The sequence below is a fragment of the Aethalodelphis obliquidens genome, unplaced genomic scaffold (assembly GCF_003676395.1).
Source record: "Aethalodelphis obliquidens isolate GAN/ISIS:26980383/991018 unplaced genomic scaffold, ASM367639v1 scaffold17, whole genome shotgun sequence".
In the NCBI taxonomy this organism is placed as follows: Eukaryota; Metazoa; Chordata; class Mammalia; order Artiodactyla; family Delphinidae; genus Aethalodelphis; species Aethalodelphis obliquidens.
In genome coordinates this window covers 19,293,883-19,319,872 of record NW_020837961.1, presented here as the reverse complement: position 1 = coordinate 19,319,872, position 25,990 = coordinate 19,293,883, and the positions used below count along the sequence as shown (strand labels likewise).

At 39.5% G+C, this 25,990-nt stretch overlaps 1 protein-coding gene across 7 annotated transcripts in view; it reads right to left on the bottom strand.

The window, feature by feature from the left end:
- The window catches only part of NFKB1 (nuclear factor kappa B subunit 1), a 122,054-nt gene that overhangs the window by 22,689 nt on the left and 73,375 nt on the right, over positions 1-25,990 (bottom strand). For all 7 annotated transcript variants that reach the window (XM_027117017.1, XM_027117015.1, XM_027117011.1 and 4 more), the window contains 7 exons: positions 23,106-23,269; positions 21,133-21,291; positions 19,713-19,817; positions 11,314-11,405; positions 8,881-9,019; positions 2,803-2,946; positions 1,426-1,515 (listed from right to left, as the gene is read on the bottom strand). In XM_027117017.1, coding sequence (XP_026972818.1) covers positions 1,426-1,515; positions 2,803-2,946; positions 8,881-9,019; positions 11,314-11,405; positions 19,713-19,817; positions 21,133-21,291; positions 23,106-23,269 — 893 coding nt within the window. The remainder of the gene's footprint in view (positions 1-1,425; positions 1,516-2,802; positions 2,947-8,880; positions 9,020-11,313; positions 11,406-19,712; positions 19,818-21,132; positions 21,292-23,105; positions 23,270-25,990) is intronic.

Sequence of the window (25,990 nt, the reverse complement as noted above, 5' to 3'; positions counted from 1 at the left end):
ATTCTTTTTTCTTGTGCTGAAAACTTATTTAAGACCTTAAAAATTTTTTTTTTTACATTTCTAAAAATGTACACCTCATTCTGTTTATCTGTAAAGGAGAAAAATGAAATAAAGCTCTTCTAGGAATTGCAAGGAAGTGGAATTTTTAAAGTTCTTGAAAACAGAGCAGCTATTTTTTTCCCTAATGCTCAAGCAGGTTGTGAAGATGTGATCTCAATTTATATTCTTTGGTGTGGGAGCTATCCAGTGCACTGTTTCTGATCACAATCTTTCAGGTCCTACTATGCTACCTGACAGCTACTATGAGAACACGGAGATTTTACAGGCAGACCTGGTTCAAATCCTGGTTCTGCCACGAACAGATAGGTACCTTCAGTGAGTGAATGATCATTTCTGAACCTTGGTGTGCTCTGTCTGTAAAATGAAGACACTAATATTTTCCTTACAGAGGAATCATAAAGATTACAGTTAAAACATGTAAAAGCACCTGACGTAAAACAGGTGTTGAAATACATGAGAAGACCTTGTTGTATTATTTCTTCAATGAGTACACTAAAATGGACATGTAACAGAAGTATGAACACATGATGTGACAACTGCTAATTAGGGGATACATTTTTTGTTGTTGTAAATTTATTTATTAATTTATTTTTGGCTGCACTGGGTCTTCGTTGTTGTGCGCGGGCTTTCTCTAGTTGTGGCAAGCAGGGGCTACTCATTGTGGTGCGTGGGCTTCTCATTGTGGTGGCTTCTCTTGTTGCGGAGCATGGGCTCTAGGCACGTGGGCTTCAGCAGTAGTGGCACGTGGGCTCAGCAGTTGTGGCTCACGTGCTCTAGAGCGCAGGCTCAGTAGTTGTGGCGCATGGGCATAGCTGCTCTGCGGCCTGTGGGATCTTCCCGGACCAGGGCTTGAACCCGTGTCCCCTGCATTGGCAGGTGATTCTTAACCACTGTGCCACCAGGGAAGCCCCCAGGGGGATACATTTGATGAGAAAAGACCATCCCTATAAACCTCTAAGTGTCTTCAAAAGTGTAGTATTTAAGAAAAAAGAGAGAAAACAGCTAAGTTTGGTGACTTTTTTATGTTTGAATAGTCAAGTCTATTTAATGTATAGACTATAGTCTATGTATAGACTATAGTCAAGTCCTATTTAATGTTCTTTTCTTTCCCCTGTTCATGCCACGTACAAAGTAAATGTATAAATTTAAATATAGTATCAGGAATAGAATCTATACTCTCCATAGGAAATGATAATTTTTTGGAAAAGAAGTATCTTCTTAATTTACTGGCATTCATCAATTTTTTTTCAAGATAATGTTGTGGTGAGTAATGATTAAAAAAAAACTTTTTGGCTTTAATTAATTTTTAAATAATTTTTTTCGTTCTTTTCTCAGTACTAAAAAAAAAAGAAAAGTGTTACTTACCATGCTTCATCCCAGCATTAGATTTAGTGGTTCCAGGGTGGAAGGTAATTCCACCATATGTAGGAAATCCATAGTGTGGGAAGCCATACCCTGAAATGGCAAGCAAAACAAATGAAACCTCATGATGATTTTTTAAATAAAAAGAAACTCAGCAAACGTTACTGTCCCTCCCTCTGGTGAGAACAGGCTTTGGTGTGCCCGACACGGTCCTTCTGTTGAGACTTAGTGATAAGGCACATCACTGGGGGTCCTGGGACGATCAGAATTCGACTCTGGCCAGGTTACATTTTTGGCAACCCAGGCAGACCCCAGGCTCTGGGCAGCGTGGAGGAGCTCATGCTGGAGAAAGTCTCCCACTCCTGCATGGAGGGGAGAGGCTAACGGTGAGTGGCTGCCACCCAGACTCAGACTTGCTGACACAGAAGACAGTAAAGTAACCCCTGGAGGGAAAAACTGAACAAAACAAAATACAGAAACATATACTGGCTCCTCAAGAGAAACATGCCCCCACTGGTTACTCTCATGCGTTTCTGCTGGAAGCACAAGCTGGTAAAACTCTGGGAAGCAGTGAGTGTTAGTTGTCGTACTCTCTGACGTAGTAATTTCACTTCAGAGAATCTAATTTACAAAAATTATCTGGAATAAAAGAAAAGCAATGTGGATAGAGGAGTTCAGTGCCAACGTTTTAGATAAGAAACAGGAAATAATCTTCAAGTAAGTTATACTACGGTTTGTTCATTTGATGAATTATTACAAGTCATTAAAATGATGCTTAAAAATGATGCTTATGTAAAATTTCTATTACCATCGGGAAATGCTGATGTTAAACCGTTAGGAAAAAGCAGCATACACGACTCTATACACAATCATGATAATAAACAGGTCATACGAGTAAATGGATTAAAACACTATGCAAAATAAGGATCACAGCTGTGCTTGGAGAAATGTATAAATATGTATTATAATGTATGTACCTGCCAAAAAAAATAGTTAATCTTTGATGGCAGGATTTTATGTATCTACAACATAGTGCAGATATAATATGAAACCTTTCCAATGTTTCCAAAGAATACCAAGACAACTGTACCAAAAAAAAAAAAAGGAGGGGGGAATATATACCAAATACCAAAATGTTAAGAGGTATCCTTTGGGTAACTGGCCTTCGTGACTTTTTTCCTTCTTACAGTTTTTGGTATTAATCTATCTACATATTGTAAGATAAACATGCATTTCTTTGGAAAAAAGTTTGCTGGGAAATTTTAAGTCATGTAATATATATCATGTTCAGTAATGTCACAACACTCAACCCATAGACAAGGAAATCTAGGAGAAGAAAATCTGCCCTTTCAGATGTGAAAGAACAGGCTTGGTTCGTACCTGGGCCGGTACTTCCAGCACCACCGCCTCCACCGCTGCTGCCGAACATGCCTCCACCTCCAGCTCCCGCCCCACTGCCGCCACCGAAACTATCTGAGAAATTGGGCATGAGCTTCTGCCGTTTCCTCTGCACTTCCTCTTTATCTGTATTTAAAGGAAGAGAAACCAGAGGAGAAAAGATTGATTCAGCTCCACTACTAGCCACAGAGAGAATACTGATTCTGATGGTATTTTTAAACATCTTAAAGGGAAATAGAAAGCACCCAAGGAGGAAGAGACGCCAAATGTCAAGAAGCATTATATTTATTCCAATAAGCACAAAGACCAAGAGCCAGCCTCAGAGGGACCACAGAACAGTACACACCCAAATTCTCTCTGCCACTGTTTCTTAAGTCCCCCCTGTCATTCAAGTTAGTGAGAGACTAGACTGCCCATCAAAGATGAAGAGACTGAAAATACTGAATGAGACCAACATTACTGAGCATTTTCACTTGGTCATACAAAACAACTGTTACCAATCAGCTAACATTTATTATGCGTCTACAATGACCTAAGTGCTGAGGATAAAGAGAAGTATGACATCATGTCTTTGCTGTCAAGAACCCTCCAATATAATTTTAAGGTTGTAGGGGAAAGACTTAGAGACAAAGCACTAAAATGCTATATATGTTAAATTCATGGTGCCAACTAGGGTTCCAGGAGTTCAAGGAAGGACTTCTAGGGAGTCTCTGTGGGCTGGAAAATTCAGGAAAAGGCTTCCCAGAATCAACTCTATATCAGGAGAGGGCAAAGGGAGGATGTTCTGGGAAGGGGATGTAGAGGGAAAGTAACGAAGGAACCAATGTGCACTGCGTGCTTATGAGAACAGCAGTGGATCAGCTTAGCTGAAGTGAAAGTTCAGTACGAGGAATTCTTGAGAAATGGGGCTGATTGGGACCACATTGCCAAGCACCTGGATTATGAACCTAAGGGATTTAATTTACAGGCAGGAGAGCCATGGAACGTTTTTGAACTGGGGAATGCCATGCATATGGTGGTATTTTAGAAAGATTCATCTGTCGCTGGTGCATAGGATAAAATAAAGAGTCAAAGTGAGAGGCAGAGACAGTGCAGACATAAGGTGTTGGAGGCTGTTCCTTGGTGGTCACCACAATAATAAAAACACGTGCATCCCAGAAAGACAACAAAAGATGGATCTGTAGTCATTGGTAACTCGAGAGTCTAAGACTCATGCAAGTCTAAGACCACTACTTGACTGAAATACAGTGATGCCCTCTGAGATTTTTGATTGGCCAAGTCTAGATACTATTGAGACTTTCCCGCCTCATTCCTCATGTGGTTGCTCTGTTTTTCTTTTGCTTCTCACCAGCTCCACTGCCCCTGTGAGTTCTGCCACTGCCTTTGTGGTCTATTGTTCCTTTCTTGTTTCTTCTTTCTGTTTCCCTTTCTTTCCCTTCTCTGATTTTCCCACCCTATATATTTTTTCTCCCTTCTCTCTTCTGAAATAAAGCACTGAAAGAAGTTTTTGGTTTTTGTTTAAATTAAATCAACAGTCAATATGGTATTCTTTTTTTCAATCAGCAGCCCAATACTTGACAACTGTCCTATTTCTGATTCTTCACATCAGTTCTGGTCACTGTTTATGTTCAGAAAGATCTTCACTTATTTCTAATTCTGTCGTCATTTCAGTCATCTCAGGGCTAGAAAGAATGCTGTTGTGTACTGATTATCTCGTGATCATCTAAGTGCAGTTGAAAGATAAGCAGGGGAAAGTAGGGTAGCAAAGTACCCTTAAAAAATAATCTTTTAAAAACGGATCCTGTCCAGACTCGCTAGGAAGAAAAAAGCCAGCATGGGTCAACTCTGAAGAAAACATGCTTCCACCAGAAAGGGTGACCTCGAAGTGGAGAAACTTGAGCAATTTCCTTATCAAAGGTTTTGGACAGATAAAGTTTCTCCATCAGTTGTATCATAACTAAGTCACAATTATTACTCATCCTATAAACTGTTGATCTCACATGGGATATTAGTTCATCAGAAATATGAAATACAAGAGCAAGGCAGACAACATATTCACCTTTAGAAATAAATGTTATCTACTGACACGCCTTCTAGCAAAGAGATCATTTGGTATTTGCTATGTACTCCTTTTGACATAAAACAGGGACATTCACTGGTTTTATTTCATTGTAAAATGGGAATTTTTAAGACTCAATTTAAAAATATTAACTATCCTACAGCCGTTAAGATGTTAATAACAAGAAACTGATATAGAAAATTCCATGTGACAAGCTTTTTTTTTTTTAAATAGAGGTTTCATTTGTTTTGCTTGCCATGGAATTGAACATGGGGATTTTCACCCTGGGTTTACTTACCCTTGTGGTCTGCTTTTGACAGTGGACCATGGGATGTACTATGAAACATCAACCTATTCTAAAATGGACCTAAGTGGCCACTCACTACAAGTTCTCCTTTTACAGAAGAGGAAACCGAAGCTAGGATGTTGAGGGACTTGTATGAGGTCAGGGCTCAGTGACGAACAGATACAAGGTCTAATGAGCATTCCATTATATTAGGTCACCATTTCGAGGGAAACACTCCAACATATCTTTGCTTCCTTTAATAACTGATGATTTAAGATAACAGCTTAGTTCACAAATGTCGATAAAACTTTTAGCCTCTACCACCTTATGCGTGCATGTGCCTTAAAAGTATCTCATTCCCACTTTCTGGGTTGTAGTTTGCCAGTAAACACGCTGGCATTTATCCTGACCATACCTTTCATAATCTGCAGATTATGATTCTGTTTCTCCCTAATCTCCATCTTTTCAGACTGAAAAGTCATTATGGTCTTTCTTTGCTTTTGTGTAACAGTTCCTCAACCCTCTTCTTCCCTTGCCAACCATCCCTCTCCTGATTATTTTGATTGTCTTCCTGGACCCAACCATCTCCATGACGTTTTTATGAGACACAACGTCAATGACCATAAAGGATGCAGAGTTCGGGGCTGCATGATTCTGTACAACAAGAGGAATATGATCTATTTCTTTGTCTAACGTCTTAATTGGTGGCACCCAACAAGTTACTAGTCTTTCGGGTGAGGATGGCAACTTGGTTGGTCAAACAATAACTTAGCTCTCAGATATTTAACAAGCATCTACTACGTGACCTACGTTGTCCGAGATGTAGCAATAAATATGAAAGACCAAATCTGTGACCTAAAGAACACAGGTAGGAAGAAGACAATAGACACATAAATTAATAGGTAAGATAATTTTACATATTGATAAAAATAAGTGAAGAATATAAAATGAAGCAATGAGTTCAGGAGTGACTGCAGGGGCTGGGGGCAGTGGAAGGTATATTCAAGGACTTCTGAGAAAGGAGCACAATGATTCCTTGGGTTGTATAGTTTAGATTGATCTTCACATAGCGACTCGGATGCTAAATGGCCTGCTACTTTTCTGGCCAGTCACACAGGCCTGGTGCAATCATTTGTCCTGGTGATTATTTCAACTTGGGATTTTATAATCCAGAAGGTTCTCTAGACTAAGGTAATTTGTTATCTTCAATAAAATTGTTCTAGTCTCACAACAACTCAACCACAATACATGCTGGCCATTCCTTCTGTGGAGCTCAACTACAAACTCTTATTTTTCCAGATGGTTTTCTACACTATTCTTATAGATGGAGCTTTTAGTCAATGACAACCTGGAAGGTAAGTGCCTGACGCATAAAGGTGAGATTTTGAACTTTCAGGAGACCCCATTCTCTAACTCCAGCCCTGGATAGCTCCTACCATAAGAGGGTAGCAAAGAAAGTAATAGTCTGAACGTGTCCCTGCTGTATCAGACTCTTTTCAGGCACCGATACCACTGGGAAAGGGACACAGGCAGCCTAGAAACCAAGCTCAGCTTTGAGTATTTCTAGGCTTACACATGTGTAGGTAATCTGGGTTTCCTTTTTTTTTATCTGATTCTCTGTGTTAGAAAAATTGACATTATTTTGAACATGCATTTTAGGAGAAGAAATCTTTTTTTTTTTTTTTTTTTCCCTCAGAAAGTGCAAAACAATTTTGCTCTGTTTCTCTTCTGGGTCTACTTTTAAAGCAGGGTGCTTAATCCAAAGCAGTGATTTTCAAACTTCACGCCGAAGGCCCGTTCGGAAGCCCTCAGGCAGTTCCTGGGCAGGGAGGGAAGTGCGGAGAGGTAAGCCTCCTTCCTGGACGAGCCAAGTGGGCGGACTTGCCACCTCCACTTCAAGCCTCTCCGGTTTATATACTGGGATTTCGCACGAAATGTCACGTGGAGAGAAAAAAAAGGATCCTCTGCTGACAGTGTTTTCAAAGCACCAATAACGGAATGCACTATACATCTGACCCATCAGTGGAGGGGCCTCAAGCTCAGAGAAGAAACAAGAAATGATGGAACCATTTTCTAAATGCTGCTGCCACAACATGAATCCTAGGAAAAGAAAGCCCTCCTCAAAGATCCCCCATCCCATGTTGCTATCACAGGATTAGCAGCCATGTGGATCGCTGCTGCGGCACCTTTGTGGGTTCCAGCCTCAGCCAGGACCTGGGCGCCCTGTCCCTCCCCAGTCTCACTTCCCTCTAGTCCAGGGGTTTCTAATTATGTTTGTGCCACGGCCTCTTTTGCAGTCTAGTGAAGTCTACGGATCTCTTCTTAGAATCACAGTTTTTAGTATGTAAAATTCAAAATAGGATTACAAAAAAACCTAATTGTTTTAAAGTACACTTCTAGCCATGGAGCCCCATAGGGGTGAGTGGACTCCAGGTTAACAAACAACCTTTGAGGCCTGTTACCCTCATTCCGAGAGGAGTCTCAGTGTGAATTTCCCACCCTGCCCTCTCTGGAGTTCCAGTCCTGCCTTTTGAATGGCCTGTTAGGAATCTGCCACAGGGACCTAACTGAACTCTGTCTTTGCCCACCCAGATCTACTTTTGCTCCTTTGACTCTTCATCAGTTCAACCACATCACAGCCTTCCCAGGCTGGGATTCCCAGAACCGTCTAGGACTCCTGATTTTCTCTTTTCACCCCCTACCCCAACCAGCACCTGGGTCCTCTTGACACCATCCCTGCACTGCCTCCTGAATCCACCTTCTCCTTTCACTCCACTGCATTAAGACCTTCACTAACTTCACTATTTCTCACTTGGATTCTTGCATTCCTCCTCTGACTCACTGTCTGCTGCCCAGATAGTCTCTTCAGTGTCTACAGAGAGAATCAGAGGCATCATTCCAAATCCAAACTGGCCTGGTCATTCCCCTTTCCAGAGTCAATGCAAAACTCTTTAGGTGCCAATCACAGAGCCTGGCCCCGGCCTTCCTCACCTGCTGTGGCCTCCAGGAGTGCATCTCAGTGCTCATAATGCTCACTTTTCCCTGAATAAACACTAGCTGTTTTAGCTCCTCACGTTTCCTAAGTCTAGGAAACCCTTTCCTTCTCTGTTGCACACTCAACTACTGAAATACATCGCCAATTTTCAGGACCTTGAAGAAGCCTTCTTCTTGGTGGCTTCTTCAGAATCTAAGGTTCGTTCTCCTTGCATTCTTCTACGTTTTTGTGGACACCTCACTTTTGGAACTTACCAAAGTAATAATTTGCACTGTAACAACTGAAGGAGACTTATGATCTCCCCTTCTCGGTGTGTCCTTTGTGAGGAAGAGAATGCTGCCTTATTCATTTTTATAGCTCTGCAGTGCATGGTGCCTGAGGCCAGTTGACAGAGTGGCTGATTCTCCTACACAACAAGCCTTATCTTTTCATCTCAACTACCTGAACCCTGAGGTAGTCAATAAATGATAGATTCTCAAATTCAAAGAGAAAGTTTCAAATGTCTAAATCTCATATAAAACTCAATGGAAATAACATTATTTTAAAAGGCTAGACTTAATTCTGTGACCCCCAAATCATATATTACTTCTTTCTTCTCTAAAAAGAAGCACCATGGACCCAGAAACCAGTTACTAGGAAGCTGTTCAAAGCTTCCTGATCTTTTCTAATCAGACCATCCTCTTGTTGCAACAAGCACAAGTGTTTAAACAACAAAGTTACCTTTAATTTCAGGATAGTAGAGAAAAGGTTTTGGTTCACTGGTTTCCAAATCAGATTTCCTCCGAAGCTGGACGAACACAGAGGCTGGTTTTGTAATGTTGACATCTTTATACTTTGGAGTTTTGAAGACGATGGCAAACTGCAGGATACAAAGATCCAAATGTTGGAGTAGGACTACATTTCTTTTCCAGCAACGCTACTCATTAAACACATTCTTTATGCCCAACGTTTAGACACAAGGTACTAAAAAGTATACAACACCTTAGAGAAACTTACAACCTTAGAATTCTATACCCATACATTTTTACTAAATTGCCAATGTGAAACTGAAATATAAGATTATGCCAATGTATTGCAAAACTTCATTAGTTCACTCGTCTAAAATTTCCAATGTCTTTCAGTATAAATAATCACGTGAATAAAATACGTTGCATACATCTTCTCCTTTTCCAAATTAGCCTTAAAATCCTCCAAGATTATTTACAGCAATATCAGAAAGGCTAGTCGTGGAAAGAGAGAGTGAGGAAGGTGGTACTACTACCAGCCTGCCTGCCAGCCAATGAAGACAAAAAACTAAACCCTGTAAGAGAGACATCATGACAGGGTCAGTGTATTGTGAGGTGAGGATGGCCAAGGCTCTAGGCATACACAGGGCATTCGGTAACACCCATAAGACAGCCTCCTCACTGATATCTGGCAGTGCCAGAATAGTCAGGCATTTTCACAGTTTTTAGCTGGACTTTTTTTTTACTTGATCCACAAAATTAATAAGTTCAAGCTAACAGTTATATACAGAACCTTCCACCAAACAAAAAAGAAAGGATATAATTATTTTCAAGTACACATGGAACATTTTAAAAAAACTGATCATAGAGTCACAGAGAAAGACAAAAAAATTTCAAAGAACTTATATCTAAGACCACCTTCTATGACCACAATATAATGTTGAAATCATCAACCAAACATCTTTTAAATGTTTGGAAACTTAAAAATGGACTCCTAGACAAAAAATTTAAAAGAAAATCATGATAGAAATGATAAAATAAGAACCGAGCAATAATAAAAGTATTATGCTATCAAAATGTGATCTCACCTTATAGCTTTAATGCGTTTGTAACAAAACGTATTTTTTTCATTGAACTATGCTTGGGGCCGAATCACCGGTGCTGAGGGGCCCGCTGCTTTGAGCAGCCACGCAGTGTCAGCATTTAACACCCCGCCTCAAAGATGTTTTAGCTGGATTTTTTCACTATGTAATGTATTCACATGGATCAAGCTTCGTAAATATAAAAAGGTATACAATGGTGTACACTGAAAATTCTCCTTGCCATTCCTGTCCCTCCCTGTTCTGTTGTATTCTTCCAGAGTTTCTTTATGCGTATGTAAACATAAACATAGAATCTTTTTTATATACACTTTGCTTTATATCTACCTTTTAAAAAATTTTAATGTTGTATCTTTGAGACTCTTCCATATTAGTCCATAGAGTACTCATTCTTTTTAATAACTGCACAATATTCCATCACATAGATACACCATGATTTATTTAACTGGCCACTTACTGATAGACATTTGGATTGTTTCCAACTTTTTGTGAAAACTGTATTCCTCAATCGTTCAGTGTAATCATTAAGATGAGGATTCAGCATTTTCATCTCTTAGTCGTATACTCAATTGTCACCAGGAGATCTTGATTTATCATGATGACATCAGCCTCAACTAGAAGACTCCTCCTTTCAACACTTTTCATTAGAATACCCTTTTAACAGGTCTCCGCATATAACACTGGTAGAACATTGTTATGGACTAATTGTGTTCCCCCAAAATTCGTATGTTGAAGCCCTAACAGTGTGGCTGTATTTGGAGATAGAGCTTTTACGGGAAGAATTAAGGTTAAATGAGGTCATAAGGGCAAGGCCCTGATTGGACAGGATTACTGTTTTTTTAAAGAAGAGCAGAGAGCTTACTCTCTCTCTGCCCTGTTAGGACACAACAAGAAGGTGCCTGTCTGCAAGCCAGGAAGAGAGCCCTCACAAGGAACTGACACTGTCAGACCTTGACCTGGGACTTCTACTCTCCAGAACCATGAGCTACAAATTTCTTTTGTTTCATCCACCCAGTCTATGATATTTTGTTATGGAAGCCTGAACAGATGAATACAACACTTAAAACATTTCTACTAAAGGACCTAAGGGCCACTGCCTCGTGGCTAGCTGATCAGACACCCAAATGAAATGCCTTGCGAGGTCTAATACAGCCTTGCCCATAATTCTATGGTAGGTAACTTTTCTGGAACACCTGCAAGACACAGTGCTCTTTTATGAAAGTTAAATAAATATTTATGATTTTTCCTTGTTTTATATATGGAAACTAGTGAATTTCAATAAGGCAGAAAATGTAGAATCATCTTCATCGCCATCATCATCCACTTACTTGTCTATGAACATCTGTGGGGGAAAAATCTCCGAATCCTTCCCAGATTCCACCATTTTCCTCCTCCTCGTAAAATCGAATCTGGATATCGTCTGCAAACGGTCACGTCCAGATGTATAATTTCACATAGTATAATAATATTCAAAAACATGAAAAATAAAGCTGGTTCAAGATTCTACCTATAAATACTACGTACTTAACCTTTTTCAAAAGTAATTAATATAAAATACACTTTTGAATTATTTAAAATTTTTAGTGGAAATTTTCTATTAGTTACCATAGTAATGGGCCCCAAGATTCATTTACAATGACAGAGTACTAGATTTACCTATTCAATCTGAGTTTTCTCTTAATCAGTCTTTTCCACTTCTTCATCCCTAAACCAATTCACTCCTGAGAAACACGAAGGATAGTGAGGAATATCAGAATCCCAAAAGGTGGTTCACTTGATACAGATTCACATAATAATATTTAACTAATATAAAGTTTACTATATGGCAGACACTGTTCTGAGTGATTTTATATGTATATATTAGCTGATTTAATCCTCACAACAACTTTGTGATGCAGGTCTACTATTAATATCCTTGTTCTGCAGAAGAGAAACTGGAGGTCAGAGAGGTTAAGTAACTTATCTAAGGTTGAAAAGCTAGTAAATGGAGAGGCCAGGATTTGAACCCAGTGAAGTTTCAGGCTCTTACACATTCTACTATGCTACCTCCCTATAATATTTTATTAGTCCATATTAAGAAACTGCTAAATATATCATGTTGGTCTAGTCCCTTCGGGTTAAGTTAGAACATCTAAATTTCACACTTCAGTCATGGGTTCTACTCCTGCAGAAATATGACAATATAACTCAGGTTGGCATCTCCCTGGCTTCACTTCCTATTTCATAGGAAGGTGTACACTATTGACTTGCAAAAACTAAATTTATATTTCTATTTACATAGAATTTTAGGAATATTAGGGTTGGATAAGACATATTATATACTGGTTAATACCTCTGCCTTCAGGTAGGACTACCCTGGACCTAGTTATTCAGATTCTTTAAGCTAGGTTCAAGACTTCTCTTAATAAGCCATTCCAATGTAATGATAATGATTAAGAGTCACATTTACAAATAAAGGTACTCAGATTGTGTTTACTCATAGTATGCACAACCAGAAATCTGGAAATGCATATTACTTGGATACAATGGGTTGAAAGAATACTGATACCAAAACCTGCAGAGAAAGTGTAAACATTTTTGGGATACAGATATATATTCATACCTTTACCTTAAAATCTTATCTCGTTTTTTCTGACTTTTTAATCTCAGAGCATTTAGCCTCAAAGGAGAATTTTCTTTGTTTTAAGCCATAGTTCTTTTAATAGGGGCTACATTTCCAGCTATGCAGTTGCTTACTTTGAAAATGCTCATTCTTGTAGTGAGTATATCTTTCTTTTCTTTTCTTTTTAGTGAAGAAACTACATTATTTTTATTGAAAAATGTGAAAGTGAAATATTATATTTTTTGCATTATTATTTTTTAACATCTTTATTGGAGTATAATTGCTTTACAATGGTGTGTTAGTTTCTGCTGTATAACAAAGTGAATCAGCTATACGTATACATATATCCCCAAATCCCCTCCCTCTTGCATCTCCCTCCCACTCTTCCTACCCCACCCCTCTAGGTGGTCACAAAGCACCAAGGTGATCTCCCTGTGCTATGCAGCTGCTTCCCACTAGCTAGCTATTTTACATATGGTAGTGTATATATGTCCATGACACACTCTCACTTCGTCCCAGCTTACCCTTCCCCCTCCCCGTGTCCTCAAGTCCATTGTCTACATCTGTGTCTTTATTCTTGTCCTGCCCCTAGGTCCATGAGAACCAGTATTTTTTTCTTTTTTTTAGATTCCATATATATGTGTTAGCATATGGTGTTTGTTTTTCTCTTTCTGACTTACTTCACTCTGAATGACAGATTCTAGGTCCAACCACCTCACTACAAATAGTTCAATTTCATTTCTTTTTATGGCTGAGTAATATTGTATTGTATATATGTGCCACATCTCCTTTATCCATTCATCTGTTGATGGACACTTAGGTTGCTTCCATGTCCTGGCTACTGTAAATAGTGCTGCAATGAACATTGTGGTACATGACTCTTTTCGAATTATGGTTTCCTCAAGGTATATGCCCAGTAGTGGGACTGCTGGGTCATATGGTAGTTCTATTTGTAGTTTTTAAGGAACCTCCATATTGTTCTCCATAGTGGCTGTATCAATTTACATTCCCACCAACAGTGTAAGAGGGTTCCCTTTTCTCCACACTCTCTCCAGCATTTATTATTTGTAGATTTTTTGATGACGGCCATTCTGACCAGTGTGAGGTGATACCTCATTGTAGTTTTGATCTGCATTTCTCTGATGGTAAGTGATGTTGAGCATCCTTTCATGTGTTTCTTGGCAATCTGTATATCTTCTTTGCAGAAATGTCTTTTTAGGTCTTCTGCCCATTTTTGGATTGGGCTGTTTATTTTTTTGATATTGAGCTGCATGAGCTGCTTGTAGATTTTGGAGATTAATCCTTTCCCAGTTGCTCCGTTTGCAAATATTTTCTCCCATTCTGAGGGTTGTCTTTTGGTCTTGTTTATGGTTTCCTTTGCTGTGAAAAAGCTTGTAAGTTTCATTACGTCCCATTTGTTTATTTTTGTTTTTATTTCCATTTCTCTAGGAGGTGGGTCAAAAAGGATCTTGTTGTGATTTATGTCAAAGAGTGTTCTGCCTATGTTTCCCGCTTTATAATGTCTGGCCTTACATTTAGGTCTTAATCCGTTTTGAGTTTGTTGTTGTATATGGTGTTAGGGAGTATTCTAATTTCATTCTTTTACATGTAGCTGTCCAGTTTCCCCAGCACCACTTATTGAAGAGGCTGTCTTTTCTCCATTGTATATTCTTGCTTCCTTTATCAAAGATAAGGTGACTATATGTGTGTGGGTTTATCTCTGGGCTTGCTATCCTGTTCCACTGATCTATATTTCTATTTTTGTGACACTACTGTACTGTCTTGATTACTGTAGCTTTGTAGTATAGTCTGAAGTCAGGGAGCCTGATTCCTCCAGCTCCGTTTTTCTTTCTCAAGATTGCTTTGGCTATTTGGGGTCTTCTGTGTTTCCATACAAATTGTGAATTTTTTTGTTCTAGTTCTGTGAAAAATACCATTGGTAGTTTGATACGGATTGCACTGAATCTGTAGATTGCTTTGGGTAGTATAGTTATTTTCACAATGTTCATTCTTCCAATCCAAGAACATGGTATATCTCTCCATCTGTTTGTCATCTTTAATTTCTTTCATTAGTGTCTTATAGTTTTCTGCATACAGGTCTTTTGTCTTCTTAGGTAGGTTTATTCCTAGGTATTTTATTCTTTTTGTTGCAGTGGTAAATGGGAGTGTTTCCTTGATTTCTCTTTCAGATTTTCATCATTAGTGTATAGGAATGCAAGAGATTTCTGTGCATTAATTTTGTAACCAGCTACTTTACCAAATTCATTCATTAGCTCTAGTAGTTTTCTGGTAGCATCTTCAGGATCCTCTATGTATAGTATTATGTCCTCTGCAAACAGTGATGGTTCTACTTCTTCTTTTCCAATTTGAATTCATTTCTTTTTCTTCTCTGACTGCTGTGGCTAAAACTTCCAAAACTGTGTTGAATAACAGCAGTGAGAGTGGGCAACCTTGCCTTGCTCCTGATCTTAGTAGAAATGGTTTCAGTTTTTCACCATGGAAAATGATGTTGGCTGTGGATTTGTCATATATGGCCTTCATTATGTTGAGGTAAGTTCCCTCTATGCCTACTTTCTGGAGGGTTTTTATCATAAATAGGTGTTGAATTTTGTCAAAAGCTTTTTCTGAATCTATTGAGATAATCATATGGTTTTTATCTTTCAATTTGTTAATATGGTGTATCACATTGATTGATTTCTGTATATTGAAGAATTCTTGCATTCCTGGGACAAACCCCACTTGATCGTGGTGTATGATCCTTTTAATGTGCTGTTGGATTCTGTTTGGTAGTATTTTGTTGAGGATTTTTACATCTATGTTCATCAGTGATATTGGCCTGTAGTTTTCTTTAATTGCGACATCTTTGTCCGGTTTTGGTATCAGGGTGATGGTGGCCTCGTAAAATGAGTTTGGGAGTGTTCCTTCCTCTGCAATTTTCTGAAAGAGTTTGAGAAGGATGGGTGTTAGCTCTTCTCTAAATGTTTGATAGAATTCACCTGTGAAGCCATCTGGTCCTGGACTTTTGTTTGTTGGAAGATTTTAAATCACAGTTTCAATTTCAGTGCTTGTGATTGGTCTGTTTATATTTTCTATTTCTTCCTGGTTCAGTCTTGGAAGGTTGTGCTTTTCTAAGAATTTGTCCATTTCTTCCAGATTGTCCATTTTATTGTCATATAGTTGCTTGGAGTAATCTCTCATGATCCTTTGTATTTCTGCAGTGTCCGTTGTTACTTCTCCTTTTTCACTTCTAATTCTGTTGATCTGAGTCTTCTCCCTTTTTTTCTTGATGAGTCTGGCTAATGGTTTATCAATTTTGTTTACTGTCCCAAAGAACCAGCTTTTAGTTTTATAGATCTTTGCTACTGTTTCCTTCATTTCTTCTTCATTTATTTCTGATCTGATCTTTATGATTTCTTTCCCTCTGCTAACTTCGTGTTTTTTCGGTTCTTCTTTCTCTAATTGCTTTAGGTGTAAGGTTAGGTTGTTTATTTGAGATGTTTCTTGTTTCTTGAGGTAGGATTGTATTGCTATAAACTTCCCTCTTAGAACTGCTTTTGCTGCATCCCATAGGTTTTGGGTCATCGTGTTTTCATTGCCATTTGTTTCTAGGTATTTTCTGATTTCTCTTTGATTTCTTCAGTAATCTCTTGGTTATTTAGTAGAGTATTGTTTAGCCTCTATGTGTGTTAGAGATTTTTAGAGATTTTTTCCTGTAATTGATATCTAGTCTCACAGCGTTGTGGTTGGAAATGATACTTGATACGATTTCAATTTTCTTAAGTTTACCAATGTTTGATTTGTGACCCAAGATATGATCTCTCCTGGAGAATGTTCCATGAGCACTTGAGAAGAAAGTGTATTCTGTTGTTTTTGGATGGAATGTCCTATAAATATCAATTAAGTCCATCTTGTTTAACGTGTCCTTTAAAGCTTGTGTTTCCTTGTTTATTTTCATTTTGGATGATCTGTCCATTGCTGAAAGTGGGGTGTTAAAGTCCCCAACCATTATTGTGTTACTGCTGATTTCCCCTTTTATGGATATTAGCATTTGCCTTATGTTATTGAGGTGCTCCTATGTTGGGTGCATAAATATTTACAACTGTTATATCTTCTTTTTGGATGGATCCCTTGATCATTATGTAGTTCCCTTCTTTGTCTCTTGTTTTAAAGTCTATTTTGTCTGATATGAGAACTGCTACTCCAGCTTTGTTTTGATTTCCATTTGCATGGAATATCTTTTTCCATCCCCTCACTTTCAGTTTGTATGTGTCCCTAGTTCTGAAGTGGGTCTCTTGTAGACAGCATATATATGGGTCTTGTTTTTGTATCCATTTAGCAAACCTGTGTCTTTTTTTTTTTTTTTTTTGGCGGTATGCGGGCCTCTCACTGTTGTGGCCTCTCCCGTTGTGGAGCACAGGCTCCAGACGCGCAGGCTCAGCAGCCATGGCCCACGGGCCCAGCCACTCCGCAGCATGTGGGATCTTCCCAGACCAGGGCATGAACCCGTGTCCCCTGCACTGGCAGGCGGACTCTCAACCACTGCGCCACCAGGGGAAGCCCAAGCCTGTCTTTTGGTTGGAGCATTTAATCCATTCACATTTAAAGTAATTATCAATATGTATGTTCCTATTACCATTTTCTAAATTGTTTTGGGTTTATTTTTATAGCTGTTTTCCTTTCTTGTGTTTCCTGCCTAGAGAAGTTCCTTTAGCATTTGTTGTAAAGCTGGTTTGGTGGTGCTGAATTCTCTTAACTTTTGCTTATCTGTAAAGGTTTTAATGTCTTCACTGAATCTGAATGAGATCCTTGCTGGGTAGAGCAATCTTGGTTGTAAGTTTTTCCCTTTCATCACTTTAAATATGTCCTGCCACCCCTTCTGGCTTGCAGAGTTTCTGCTGAAAGATCAGCTGTTAACCTTATGGGGATTCCCTTGTATGTTATTTCTTTCTTTTCCCTTGCTGCTTTTAATATTTTTTCTTTGTATTTTTGACAGTTTGTTTAATGTGTCTTGGCATGTTTCTCCTTGGATTTATCCTGTATGTGACTCTCTGCACTTCCTGGACTTGTGTGGCTATTTCCTTTCCCATGTTAGGGAAGTTTTCAACTATAATCTCTTCAAATATTTTCTCAGTCCCTTTCTTTTTCTCTTTTTCTTCTGGAACTCCTATAATTTGAATGTTGGTGCGTTTAACATTGTCCCAGAGGTCTCTGAGGCTGTCCTCAATTCTTTTCATTCTTTTTTCTTTATTCTGCTCTACAGTAGTTATTTCCACTATTTTATCTTCCAGGTCACTTATCCGTTCTTCTGCCTCAGTTATTCTGATATTGATTCCTTCTAGAGAATTTTTAATTTCATGTATTGTGTTGTTCATCGTTTGTTTGCTCTTTAGTTCTTCTAGGTCCTTGTTAAATGTTTCTTGCATTTTCTCTATTCTATTTCCAAAATTTTAGATCATTTTTACTATCATTACTCTGAATTCTTTTTCAGGTAGACTGCCTACGTCCTCTTCATTTGTTTGGTCTGGTGGGTTTTTACCTTGCTCCTTCATCTGCTCCCTATTCCTCTGTCTTCTCATTTTGTTTAACTTACTGTGTTTGGGGTCTCCTTTTCACAGGCTGCAGGTTCGTAGTTCCCATTGTTTTTGGTGTCTTCCCCCAGTGAGTGAGGTTGGTTCAGTGGCTTGCATAGGCTTCCTGGTGGAGGGGACTGGTGCCTGTGTTCTGGTGGGTGGGGCTGGATCTTGTCTTTCTGGTGGGCAGGACCACGTCCAGTGGTGTGTTTGGGGGTGTCTGTGAACTTAGTATGATTTCAGGCAGCCTCTCTGATAATGGATGGGGTTGTGTTCCTTTCTTGCTGGTTGATTGGCATTGGGCATCCAGCACTGGAGCTTGCTGGTCGTTAAGTGGAGCTTGCTGGTCGTTGAGTGGAGCTGGGTCTTAGCGGTGAGACAGAGGTCTCTGGGAGAGCCCTCGCCGATTGATATTACATGGGGCCGGGAGGTCTCTGGTGGTCCAATGTGCTGGAGTCAGCTCTCCCACCTCAGAGGCTCAGGCTTGACACCCGGCCGGAGCACCAAGACGCTGTGAGCCGCGCAGCAGTGAATGTGGCAGTCTCCGTTATGAAGTCTGATTACGAGGGTCTTCAGTAGCTGCTCAGCTAGAACAGGCTGACTCGGGAGCACTTTGTCTACGAGGCTGTCTCCAGCAGCCCGTGGCTGAAAGAGTAGGTCTTCGCATGCGCTGCCGGAATCTTGAACATTTATATAGAGGTCTTCGCTGGGTTCGGTCACAGATTTGGTACAGGTGGTCTCAAGAACACCTTACTCTCTCAAGGCTGTGCGCTTGAAACAGCTCCTACACCTGAGGATCTACAAGCTGCAGAAAGACGAGACTGCCTGGGGCCACGTGCAAGCCGTGATTCTTGCCACGTGCCCTGCTGCTGCCGTCATGGAAGTGAGTGTATCTGTATTATACTATACCTTCTATCATTTTATTTAAAAAATGAGTGAAACTTGAGAAAATAACACAATCTCCTTCAGCTTTTGCTGACTTGTCAATCTTGCGCTATATTTAGTGAGAGATAAATGCCAAGAACCTTTCTGAAAGTGAAAATTATGAGAGGAATATGCTCTGAGAATTTCCCTATAGTCCTTATTCTCTTTCTTTTTCTTAAATGACATCATAGTGTCATGTGAAGATATCCAGAGAAGCTCTCTGTGTTGCAATGAAGCATGGTAAGATAAACAAAAAACAATTTTACACTATGTAAAACATTTATTCTGTGTGTGTGTGTGTGTGTGTGTGTGTGTGTGTGTGAAGCATGGGCTATTACTCATTTATTTAAAGTTCAGATACCAAAATTTAAAGTATAAAAACCCTGAAACATCACTGATTCCAATGGTCACTGTTTTCTTATTTATCTTTACTTCTGTTGAAAATTTTAAAATGAATTAGTTGGGTTAACAAAATAACATGGACAACTTAAATTTGGAAGAGAGGAAATGTATAAATTTTTAAAAGGAGTTCTATGGCAAGGAGGGATATTACTGGGCCCACTGACAAAAAGTGACTCAGAAACACACTCAGAATTATACTTCACATCTGGAGATCAGAGCATATATTTACCTTTCTGAACCTTGTCACAGAGAAGATAAATCTCTTCCCCTCCAGTTACGCATCCAGCTGTCCTGTCCATCCTTACTATTTTCAAGTTGGAGGCATTGGGGGCTTCTGTCCACAGGAGAAAAACAACAAACTTCATTATTTATCCTCAGCTTCACATGCTAACCTCCTATGAGGGACCTTAAAGAAAGTTTAAATAGATGCTTTCACTCATACTGCTTTAACAAGGATATAAATAAAACAAAAATGCCTTCTGAAACCCTCAGAGCACTTCTTGGGCATGGCTCATTCATTATCACCAAAACAGATGAGACACAAAGGAGCAGTATTTGTTTCTCCCACTAACACAGTAAGAGAGATTAATAGAGAAAGAGAAAGAAATTTTCTGATGTTTCAGGAAGTTCCAAGCTAATGGATGTGTGGAATTTCAATAAGGTCAAGACTTTAACCCCAAACTTATGTCCATGATACCATTTACAAGAGTCCTAGAAATTTAGGAGAAGCAGTTTTCTAAAACTATTTATTAATTTTTATTCTACAGAAAAGAAAAATGAAGATGTTATATTTCTTTTCCCCAAACGAAATTAGAATTCTGTGTGGTTAAGGGGTAAAAGTTTTGTGTGGTAATAGTATAAGGCTTCCCTTTTTTTTTTGGCTCCAACAGCTGCATTTTAAAGTGATCTTTGGTATGCGAGTCTACATCAGTTTATAAAGCTTTCACTTCCCTTCAAACATGTTTAAATTAGAGAAATCAGTTAGTTGTTGTACTTGGGGCATGGCGTTCTCTACTTAGACCAAACTCTATAACCTTTCAAGGAGCCTAAATACTGCCCTTGTAGACTTTTTGGAAATATCTGTTTAATAAATCCCATGCATACCAAATTAGAAATTTGCATGGTAAATGCTGAAGACCACTGTAAAACTCTTTCAAAAACTCCAGGAACTACAGACTGAAATAGAATTTTGAAGCTACGAAATATCTGTACTGCTCACTTAGTTAACCTGATGTTCCCAACTTGATAAAGCTATAACATGCAAGAATGAAAATGGATAAGAGGTGTCTTTTACTAACTTCTCTTCAGAGCCCCAACTGAGATACTCTTCTCATCTAAGAGCACCAACAATATATCCTCGTAGTAAGGAATTCATAAATAATAAGAGATTTGGCATTGCACGTAGAAGACTACAACGGTGATCTGAGGAAGATTTATCGAGCACCTCACAGTATTTCACTTTTAATCTCAACATCAAGTTTTAAGCTGAATTTCAGTATTCTCATTTTGTAAGATGAGAAATATGAGGCTCCAAGTGATTAAGTTACTTGCCCCAGGAATCAGAGCTAGTCAGTAACTGCCGGGGCCGGGCTGGAAGTCTGTTCTTGACTTTACAGCAAGCTGCCTCCTGTCAGAAGTCAGGTACTCACTGCTATCATAGATGGCGTCCGATACCACGGGTTCCAGGCGCCTCGTGAAGCTGCCGGTGCTGTCTGGAAGGAAGGCTGTAAACATAAGCCGCACCACGCTGAGGTCCATCTCCTTTGTCTGCTGAAGAGCTGCCTGGCGGATGATCTCCTTTTCCCGATCTAGGACCAGACAACATGGGGCATTCATGCCCAGGGAAAGAGTAAAGCGTGAACGTTTTAGATAGGATGCTTTTATAAAGCTCAAATAAAGAACATCAACTTAAAATAAAAGTCTATTTTTTTTTCTTTTGAAATTCTTCATATTGCTAATACAATTTTAAGAATTATCTATTTATGTCATCCAAACGTAAAGGCATCAAAAAAGGGCCTGCATTTTCTCTGGATCACAGTAAAAACTGTCCTGCGTGTGTCAAACTGCCTCTCTCCTATCTTCCCCTGCCCTGTCCCAAGACACAAAGGATGTGATGGAATGGAATGCAGTAGCCTGACCATGCCTCACTCGTCTGGAGGAATGTGAAAATTAAGTATTCCAAAAGCTCTCTGGGCACAGGGACTGTATTCATCCCACAGTGCCCGGCACAGTACCTGGCACTAAGCAAGTACAGCTCAGCAAGTGTTTCTAAGGAGCCAAATGACTCCACTGCACTGGGCGCCTTCCCTCCTGATGGAGCTTTCATACTGATGGACATAATCGTACTTAACTTACAATATCATAAGAGGTGATAATTCAAGTGATAAGTACTATAAAAGAGCTACAGTTGAAGTGATATGAAACTTCAAAGGAGGGGAGAATCCAGAGGCTTTGAAGCAGAAGAGGCATTGCTCTAAATCTTGAAAGGATGGTAGAACTTGAACTTAGGAGGAGAATGAAAAAAGGCATCCCAGGAAGAGGAAAAAGCAGGAATGGAAAGAATGTGCCAAAGAGAGAAAGTGAGAAATTGTGCTTCTATGGTGTAGTTCAGTTTGACAAGAAGGGATGTAGTGGGAAACAAAGTCAAAAATGCAGATTGGGGCTAGCTCTTGGGAGGCCTAAAATGCCAGGGTATGGAATTTGGATTCCGGACGCAACAGGGAGACACTGAGTAGTGGTGACCTGTAGGCTTCAGTAAGATCCATCTGGCCACAGGGTGTAAACTAGATTAGAAGTGGGGAGGGACAGAGACAGAGCATCAAAAAATGGAGTAAGGAGGGGAACCCCAGAGAGCACAGAACAGCTGCACCACGAACTGGAGATGCAGCAGAGGTGAAAAGGAGGACTCAAAGATGATGTGAAGGTTTTGAGGATGAATAGCAGAAGACAGAACATGGCTAATGGGAAAATGATTGTCTCTGGACTGCCTGAGTATGAGCTGGTGACAGGATGGCCAGACGAAAGGACAACACATAAAAGCAGAAATGGCATATGTGGTGGAACAAGGATTAGGGTTGAAAGAAAAAAATATAAGTGAAGGCAGGAAAACATACAATCATAGCATTTTTATGATAAAGAGGATAGCTTACAATGAGCCTGAAGAGCCCAAAGAAAGAAAGATTCCTTATAATAAGGTGAGCTGGGGGAGGTATAACAGATCAGGTGTTCTTTGAACCATGTCTTGAATTCTGAATTGGTCCTGACAGGTTGAAAAGGGAAGGCGGGGGGGTGTTTTAGGTAGAGGAAGACACATACAAAGGTATGAGTATGCATCAGTGTTCAGGGGGCGGTGATGGGGAGAGGTGTGTACAGGTGGGACCTCCGATAAAGCTGGAAAGGGGGCTGAGGCCCGGCTTTGTATGCCAGGCTATGGGGGTACAGATTTTATTCTAGAAGTAGCAGGATGCCATCAAAGGTTTCTGAGCAGGGAAAGGGTGAGAGCAGCTTGGGGTACGGACCAGGAGAAGGAGAAACCTGGGGCATAAGATGAGCACATGGTCTACACACAGGACAAGGAGAGCCAGAGCTCTCAAAGGAGCAAGGCTGGGAGAGTGATACTCACCTGTGAGCTGCCGGTCTCCTCCCCCTTCTGCTTGTAAATAGGCAAGATCAGGATGCACCAGAAGTCCGGGGTTATAGCCCCTTATACATGCATCTGTCATTCGTGCTTCCAGTGTTTCAAATACTTTTTTTTTTGTCACGTGAAGTATACCCAGGTTTGCAAAGCTGTAGAAAAAACAGTAACAGCAACGACAAACCAGAATTAGTCAGTCAATGACTAGAGAGTCCTGTTTTACCTTAGCTATGGATTGAGAAAAAATGCACAGGCCCTCAATCACCGGCCCTCAAACACATTACTATTTCTGCAGTGAAACATACAAAGCAGACTCACCAAATGGAATAATAAAGACTATAACCAGCTGCACATCATGTCAGGCTGGGTTTTGCCACCAAATCAGTCTGTGGTAAAATTAGAAAAATCTTTTCGTTTTCAAAGCATACTAGACTTGCAAATTATGAATAAGGGAGTGGGGTATACACATCTTAATAAGAAAGTTTTACCTAGACTCATTTTAAAGTATTTTTCTAGGAGAGTTGTATGAAAAGAAATTTTAATTCCAAATATACTAACTTTTCTAACTTTTTAAAAAAGAATATGCAAAATACTATATTTAGAAGATTTTTTTTCTTTTGGCTCATCCCTGGGTTTCTAGACGGGATTTAATGTCTACCAGGAGTCCCATCTCCTCCTGGGCTGTCTCTAAGGTTGGAATTATTTATGACCACTAGAATGTCCAACTCTACATGTACTCAGTCTTGAGGTATACCTTCAATCAAGGATGGATAACTTTTTATATTGTGAAGCCTACATATCCATAAAACAAAATATGTTAATATGCTAATTAAAGCAATTAAAGGGATCTTTAAATATATAAACTGCTCCAGCCATTCATGTTTTAAAATAAAGTACATGAAACAAAGAAGTGTATTCAATAAATGTAATACAACAAACAAACAAAACAGCACTTTACCAAGGAGACTCATTCGGTCAACAAATATTTATTTTGCTCCTTAGTACCAGGCAGCGTCCTGGGTGCTTCTGTCAACAGTAAAGGAATCCCTACCTTCATGGAGTTTATATGCTAGTGCAACAACAGAGAGGAAACAAACAAGTAAATTTTATAATTTAAAAGGTAAAAAGTGTTACCAAGAAAAATAAAGTAGGAATGGGGAAGAGGAAAGGCAGTAGTAGAAGGCACGGCACTTAAAAATAGGAAGAGGCCAGACAGGGCCTCACTGAAAAGATGTCAACTGAACAAAGACTTGAAGGAAGTAGGGGGTGAGACATGGATATATGGAAAAAGAACATTTGAGGTGGAAGGAACAGCAAGTACAAAGACCCTGAGGTAGGATCATGCCTGGTGTCCACAAGACAACAATGGCAAACAGGCCAGTGTGGCTGGAGTGAGATGAACAAGGGGTCAGAAGTAAGTAAGGAGTTCAAAGAGATAAGTGGGGCACCGTTCTTTTAAAGCCTTGTAAGCTTTTGTAAGGACTCTTCTTTTCCTCTGGCTTTTACTCAGAAAGAAAAAAAAATATTAGCGGGAATATTAGAGGAAAGATAGAAATATTATGATAATTGGATCAAATGAAATAAAGAAGATAATGTTGGAAAACTAGATAAACTAGGGAAAGAAAACATAGGAGGTGAAGGCTGAATGAGATGAGCACTCATACAGAGGCCCAGAGATGAAATGATACAGGTGTACAGACAGTGATGAAAAAAAGTAGGACAGCGGAGGCAGACACCGAAAAGAAAATACAGAATATAAGCCCCTTGAGAGCAGAGATATCCAGTGACTAGAGACCTGGGTGCTTAATAAATGTCTACTGGATAAATAAATGCATGAATTAATCCAGCACAGAAAAACACGCAGTATGACACATTGGTATGCATGGAGGCACAGGGGGATTTTCAGAAACAACACCTCCGTATTTTGGCCTTTTAGGCTTTACTCCTATACAGACACCACCCATAACTACAGGAAAACGAGGCTGATCTTCTAGGTAACAGCAATGATAAACACGTGTGCAGCACTTTACCACCTAGAAAGTGCTTTTCATGTATATTATCTAATTTAATCTCTGTGAAAAGTCATCATCTGTATTTTTCATTATGTGAATAATGGATTTACTCTGGAAATAAATGAAACAATACAGAAGTCAGTCTTCTACCTTAGGTAATGATAGAGCAACACAGACCGATTGAACCTCGCATTTTAAACAACAAAAAACATATGAAAAAATAGTTTTCAGACACTGAACAATAGGTGGCATAGGACAGTGAGCCTTAAGAAAAGGAAAACAAATAAGGTGAATTCTAAAATTATGCTGCCTTAATATCTAGAGCGAGCTTCCAGGCTGCAGTAAGGAAGGGGGAGCCCAAACAGGGCCTGCTGACCTCCCTGAGTTTAGGAGACAAAGGAGGTCAACAAGGGTAGAATTCACAGGCCGATACCTGAGAAGAAAGAACCACATACCGAGAGACACTCAGAGCATGTGTGTGAGGAAATGACCCAAGGCTGGGAAAAGAACAATCAGAAGCACAGGCAGAACAGCCCCTGGAGCACACACAGGGCTAGAATAGTTCAAGAAAGCTTGTGATACACGAAGTGTTAGGGTGTACAGTCAGAAAGGTATTGCCTTTGTAATGGCATCAAGTTAACCCTAGACTGAAGGCTGCTCTGGTCTCCCTAAAAAGGCTTAATAGTAAGTCTAGAAAGGATCAAGCTATTCCCAAACTTAACTCCATCCCAATGCTCAAAAATATTTAGATGCATAGAAAATAAAAAATCCAACTACCCACAATCCAAAATTCAAAATGTCTACCATCCAATCAAAAATTACCAGGCATACAAAGAAACAGGAAAATATAACGAGGAAAAA